At 30.3% G+C, this 7,224-nt stretch overlaps 1 protein-coding gene across 2 annotated transcripts in view; it reads right to left on the minus strand.

The window, feature by feature from the left end:
- LOC106691109 (ninjurin-A) overlaps positions 1-7,224 on the minus strand; it is a 46,710-nt gene that overhangs the window by 34,178 nt on the left and 5,308 nt on the right. The window contains exon 1 of one of the 2 annotated variants that reach the window (XM_014436773.3): positions 5,942-6,050. The exons of the other annotated variant lie outside the window; for it this stretch is intronic. Coding sequence (XP_014292259.1) covers positions 5,942-5,980 — 39 coding nt within the window. The 5' untranslated portion in view covers positions 5,981-6,050. Of the gene's footprint in view, positions 1-5,941; positions 6,051-7,224 lie in introns of those variants that run through there. 2 annotated transcript variants of the gene reach the window in all.

A 7,224-nucleotide genomic window follows, 5' to 3' on the forward strand; every position in this document is an offset into this window, starting at 1 on the left:
TAGTATGTTGGTTCCAGGTGAGTCTTTTGTCCAAGGTGAATCCGAGGTATCATATTTGACAAAATAAACTCACAAAATGTTAATTTCTAGTTGTTCGTATAAAATGTTGGATTTCTGAAAAACTATATCTCTAGATCTATAAGACGCACGTATGTCTACCAACACTCAAAGCAAAGGAAATTTAACTCACAATAAAGTAGTTTATGACACTTATCTGCGTAGGGTAGTAGTTTTTATGATATTCCCATATTAACATAAATTTGGCAAATAAAAATTTGTCCGAACTACTATAAATCAAAATAAATTCACTAACTACTAATATTTAGTACGTCCCAAACAACATTTTTATGAAATGTTGTTTTTTAAAAAGGTATATCTCGAGAACTATGTAACGTAAATAACTCTTTTAGGGCTCATATTTTAGCAAATTTGCTCATTTTTAAATGACGTTCTCTTAGGTTTTCTTGTGTTGTTCCTACTTTTTAAGATATAAAGCTTCGAATGAAAAATTAAATTTTTTTATCGCTTTTATACAGCCGCCATTTTTTATTCCCCCTGTCTATACTTGACAGAATCATCAATTTTAACTAGTAATTATACATAGTTTCCATTAAAGTAATGAAACATTGGGGTGAGATAACTGCCTTTTCTCTCCTCTTGGACTCTTGTACTAAAGGGAGCAAAACAAATCTACCAAGATATACGAGTACTTTATCCATATAAAGATATTTTATACAATTTTGTAATATGTATACATTTCGGGGTTAGGTTTCCACCTTCAAAACATACCATTAAAAACAGATAGCATTACATAATGGAATATAATGTATAAATATATGAGTATGAATATGTTTGGAAGATACCTTTTGAATGCATCATACATTGGGTGTAAGGAGATGTAAAAAAAAAGAAGAAATGGAATACAAATTTTATGAAATGTTTAAAAGCAGTTACACGTTTGAGAGAGTATCTTTGATTTACCTATATTTTTTGTGTATATAAGGATATATGACAATAAATTTGTAGTCAAATGGCAAAATGTTATAAGCCACTTTTACATCTCTTCCATATTGAAAATTAAAAATTAGAAATTATTTATTCAACTACTATAGCTGTGAGTCAACCCTATGGGTTCTGAGTTCTGAGCTCTTCTGGTGTCCACCCAGCCACTTAAAGTACTCTTAATAGGGGAATGTCATTTAAACTCAGGATGGTACAGGCGCATTCAATTTTATTTGTTTCCCACCAAAAATGGCTCTGTAATGTCGTTGATTTGACCAGCACTAACGCAAGTATATACCTCACGGGTCAATACTCGCACGAAGTACCAGACAAACTATAATACTCAGAAGTTGGCAGTTATGGTATAACAAACTTCTGACAGTAGCATACGGAAGCAACAATCATAACACAAGATACGAAGTTGCTACGCAAGCCTGACTAATGCTGTATCACACGAAAACCTGATGACTAGTACAAGTTGTGGAAAATGTGGTTAAACTATAAAAGTTCCAACACATGACACATTAACATCAAAGTAGCAGCGCAGTTTGGCGAAAATGCCTAATTTTGAAAGAAAAATCTTGTATGATTCTTTTAGTTTTTTTTATGCAGAGTATGAAAGTCCCTATAGGCACTAAAAACAATATAAACTCGAATAACGCAACTAAAAAATACTGGTGTTTATTCTAAATTTTAGTCAAATTTTTTGTTCATTGTTAATTTCATTTTTGAACTCGAGTTTTTACTTTCACTCATATGAAACAGATAGTAAGGGGAAGTTATTGTGATCATGAAAAATTTCGAATTCGCGTTTTCGACGAAAATTTTGACGTTTTGAGGTTCCCAAACTACAAATAACAAAGTTTCACAAACATGCTTATCTCAAAAACGATAATTCATAAGAAACTGTAATAGTTCATTGCAACTTTTTCGCTAAAATTTACTGACCGAATGTGCCACTTTATACTTTCGTCAGGTGCAATGACGTATTTTTGGCGGATACAACTTTTGTTTTCTGTCTCATCCTCAGTAAAGGCTAAGATGATGATTTACTTTGTTAAAATTATAAGACTTTTCATTTATAAGTGAAAGTATAAATAAAAATAAAAATACTCTTCGTGCGGATTTATTAATAAAGCGATTAAACAAATGAGTTCAACAACGTAATTTGTACTATATATATTTCTACTATTAATTAAATCAGTTTTACAGAATCAAATGATTTATACAATAGATGTTATGTGTTTCTAATTTCAATAAAATAGATTCTGAACACTTTTATATAAATTAGATTACCTGGTATCGAAACTGTATAAAAATTTCTACTTTCGATTTTCACGGAGATTAGAATAACTTGCCTATAAGATGAAAAGCTAAAAATGTCTTTTTCACATATAAAAATAGAATTATTGGAAACAAAAATGTTATTCCCTGTTGGGTTTGCTAAAAAAAGTAACTTATATTTACACCATTTCGGATTACTGAAATTACACTGTAGTTTCCAATGGAAAGTGAAATACTGTGGAGTATAAATTTTGCGGCATAGGCACACCGCATAAAAATGTTTGATCAAAAAATACAAAGAGATTAATTACGTGTTAACTAAGAAATTTACATTTTAAAAAATATTCTAAACCTAATTTTAGTTTTTACTTTAAAGACCTTAATGTTCCCTATGTAACCGATCTAGCCCGAACCAGATATCACTCCTTCCATTATAAAGTCCCTAACCACTCAAATCCCCCTTGTTTCTAACCTTGCATCCTCTTCCATTCCTGACAATCCTCCGAGGCGCCTGAAAAGAAGATGGCCACGAGACCTGCTAATGTAAAATGACATTAGAGTGCTACCAATGGGTAGTACACTTGTGTTTGTAACACTCCATTTTAACTAAGATCAAATTTACTGAATGCATTATATAATATACAATTGTAAATTTCAATAAAGATATTAAAATTTAAAAAAAAATGTTTTTACCTTACCTGGTTTCACACTTACACCGATGATCTAAAATTATAATTATGGTATGGTATAAACACAAAAATAATACTAAAATATATCATAAATTATTTATAAATCAGATATTAAAGACTGAAAATTAAATTTATTATACAATTTAGATCACAACTGTGACTATTAAGCTGACTTTTGAATATCCATGATTATATCACAATTTTATCTTCGTTCTGTCCAATAGGTCGCATTATCTATGCTAATCAATGAAAAGGAAATATTGTGATTTCGGTTTCAAATAAACATACACGTATATATTTTTAAAAATTGTGTATTCTCGACTTAAACAATATATAAGATGCACTATTTATAGTTGTAAGATAGACAGTTATTATAGAAATACAGATAGAAGATAAAAAGAAATATTGCCCCCATGACTTACAGCAACTACCATCACCTTGTCAGCTCTTTCGTCATCTACCTTTTTAGTTATTTCAGATGTTGTCATTATCCATTCCAAGTCTGTAATTTGTGATTCATAACTGAAGCTCTTTGTTTCAAGAGAAAGGGTGAGGCATGTAACTGTTCTACTTTAATCCCAATTATGTGTAAAATATAATATATAATATAAGAATATTAGCGAGCAGATATACTCGTAATTATATTATAGTAAAGTCAGTAAATAGACAAGGGCAAAACTAGAATTTTATTCCGTAAATACTTAATAAAACTATTGAGTGGGAACAATTAGGGATACAAGTGGATGATGGTTGTTTACTATGATTTTTGGAGAGCCCAAAAAAGGTTTTTTTCTGTTAATCATTTTATAAAAACTGTGTGAGTCATGAAGTTATGATTGAAAAAGTTTCACGTTAATCTCACACCTGCATTTCATATAGGTACTTTGGTCTAGGTTAAATCAGACGCCCACATGTTCTCATTAAAAGATTCTTACTTAGACAATATCGGTGCTTTCAAGCAGGATAAGTAAAACCTCTAAAGTATAAAAAAAACTTGAAAAAAATTATTTACTTTAAAAAAATTATTTAAATTAGTTATTGTGTTACAAAGGTATAGATTAAATTAATTATAAAAAATATATAATATTGGTCAGGAGTGGTGCGTTGACCTGTGCATGAATATTATTAAATTTAATTTAATTTCCAAATATAAAATTGGTTATTGCTGGAATTCGATTTTTATATATTTATTTTTACTTTTGTGATAAAAAAACTTGAAAAATCCATTTAATCACGTGTGGTTTTGTTTTTTCATATATGTTGAACTGAATGGTTTGTAATCTGTGGTAGGTAGGTTGGGGGGAGTTGGAAAGATTACACAGATCTACAATCAAAAATATGTTCCTTAGTGAATTGAAACCAAAACTGAACATCCTTTTTCTTCCATCACGTACATATTTTTCACAAATTCATGGTATACCACTAATATTTTATTTTATCTTAATTTTTTTTTTCTCTTCATCTTTTTCTTAAATTCACTTTCTTTTTTCTTTTCATTAGAAGTCAATTATTTATTTTGTTGAATCCATAAATGTCTTTGTTTTTATCTTTTATTAAGAATTATTATTTTGATCTATTTATTGTATCTTAATTTTTTTTTATTTATAACATTGTATACAGTTAGGGGTGTCTTAAGTATGAGACTATACTTCCCCCCCCTAGGATCAATTGTTAAAAAAAATATGTACCTCCTGCATTAACCATGTAAGGCCCACCAGGCCAATCTGATATTAAATAAATAAATAAATAAAATAAGAATCGTTTATAATGCCAGTTTTGTATAAATAAAAAAAAAAAAAATAAAAATAAAAAAAATCATAGTACCTTGGAAACCTAACCCCACTTCAAATTTTTATAGTTACAAAAGGATGTTACCAACAGGTTAGTTACCAACACGACTCAAAAAACTGTTATATACAAATCTTCAACAAAAACGTGGGATTGGAATTCTTCTCTCTCTCTGAGGATAGTAAATCTGTTAGCACTTCCCTAGATCAACTTCAACAGATCAAACTGACACCTGTATCACTTGTGCATACTTTTACTAAATTCAAATTTCGTGGCTAGGGTAAAACATTTAGCGACACAGTTACCCTTAAAGCCATTTCATTAAAAGAAGGAAAACAATTATGAATTCATATAAATAAAAATGTATATTCCATTGCAGAAAGCCCCTTCTGAAACAGAACATTTATCCCTTTAATGATGGATACCAAAGCACACAATTTGAGAATCCACTCTCAAATTAGAAGAGCTATAAAAAATACAATAATTTACAATATGTTGGTCTCATATATTTATTTCTGAAAAGGTAACGATTAATGATTTTTAGAACGATCAGTACCCCCAGAGCCCTTTGTAAATAAAAATGACTTTACTAAATTACTAAATTTCATTCTTATGCTAAAATAAAATTTACTACTCAATACTTCAAGGAGGAAAGAGCCTTCTTGGAAACTTTAAGACAATGGTTTTAGCAATTAACACACCTGGAAAGAAACAGTCATTTCTTGTGTCCATTCCTTATACTTGCGAAAGGAAAAAAAATTCGAGGCCTCCAATGTCATTTAGCATTCTTTCAATGTTAATCTTCAAGGTTGAGGAAGAGCGGTCTCTCTTTGGCCTCTTTACGCTTTACTTTTCATTTTAAAATAATGAAATTGATCTGTCTGATAAGTAAATAATATCTCATACAAAATTGAACATTAATTTATTGATTTAGATAAATTTGGCGATCGGAAATATAAAAAACACCGTAGAGCGAATTTTCACTAGTAAATATATATTGTAAGAACATGGTGTAGGAGGAATTTTGGCATTTCAAACCCTTAACTCATCTACTCAAGTACATGATACCAAGTAATAAAAAAGTAAACGACGTAATGACATTCTCTTTTACTTACTGAAAAATTGAATTCTCATAACAAATTAAGAAATAAAATTAAAAAAATAAAACAGTGACTCACAGTTGAATTGGAATTTTTCAGAATGATTGGCGTTGACATTGTCTATCGATGCTTGGACGCTGGAACAGGACGAAAGTCTGACACATACTGAACGCTATCATGTAAATGAGTGAATCCCGATTAAAGATGGTGGGTGGGAGTTTGAAGACAAAGGTTTTATTATTTCAGCATTAATTTAAATAAATTATATATCAACACATTAATATTATTTGTTATATTAACAAAGTAAAACTAAGTATTGTATGTGTACTTAAGGACTTCCGTTACTTTTTAATCTTAATATGCAGGACGTCCCATTATATGTGTTCGCTACACATAACATAGATAATTTTTGGAACTTTGAATTGATTTCAGCTGGGTCATAACAGTAGCATTTGGTCTATCTATTGAGGGTGTTATTGATTTTTTGTCCCTCTCCAGTTAATCTCCAGCGCACTGGAAACTCAGGAATTTCCTATGTATTTTTTTAAAGGATTTTTATCGTAAATGAAATTATAAGACGAATTCATACAGGGCACTATCTTGATCGCGTATTGAAGGCGTATCTAACCAAAAACCAAGAACAATTGTTTGCGGTTTAAGACGACTTCCGCCCGTATATCGAATAAACGTATAGAACAAAACCATTAAAAAATTCAACATCCAATAAGAATCCATCATCATACTTAGTGTTTCTTCCACTCACCGATCGAGGAAATGTAAATGGCTGTCATGACGAGGAAACATCAATTCACAAATGTCGCAATGTTGATGACTGGATCTTACGGAAAATCGAATTCTTAAACGATTTTATTCATTGGTATTTTTCGACCCCACGTATCAATTACAGGCAAATCGTCAAAACCCTATTCAAAAATTTCTATCAGTTCTTTGGTGAATAACGTCATCAGAACGCGTCGGATCAAATAATGCTCCTTATAAATTCATCATAAAACCTGATTTACTTTTAGAATACGTAAAAAAAGTACCCCATTCCATTGTAATTCCAGAGTTTGCTTTGCTGGAGAACCAAAAAAGCTTACGAAATCGGTAATGTACTCACCACAATACCCGGCATTAGATAGTATCTGATATATACATAAGGGCCTGGATCTAAAAACTAGAGGGGGAGCAACATATAGTCAATCAATGTGTGACATTTCAGCACGGAAAAGGCGAATTAAATCAAAATTTAAAAATAATTATATATAACTGTCGGAGTGCTTATTAGTAATTACAATTTGTATTGGCTTTAACTAAAAATTTAACTTTTATTAAATTAATACCTTTTTTTGGTAACTGCC

The sequence above is a fragment of the Halyomorpha halys genome, unplaced genomic scaffold, assembly GCF_000696795.3.
Source record: "Halyomorpha halys isolate HHAL.00 unplaced genomic scaffold, Hhal_1.1 Scaffold2082.1, whole genome shotgun sequence".
NCBI lineage: Eukaryota > Metazoa > Arthropoda > Insecta > Hemiptera > Pentatomidae > Halyomorpha > Halyomorpha halys.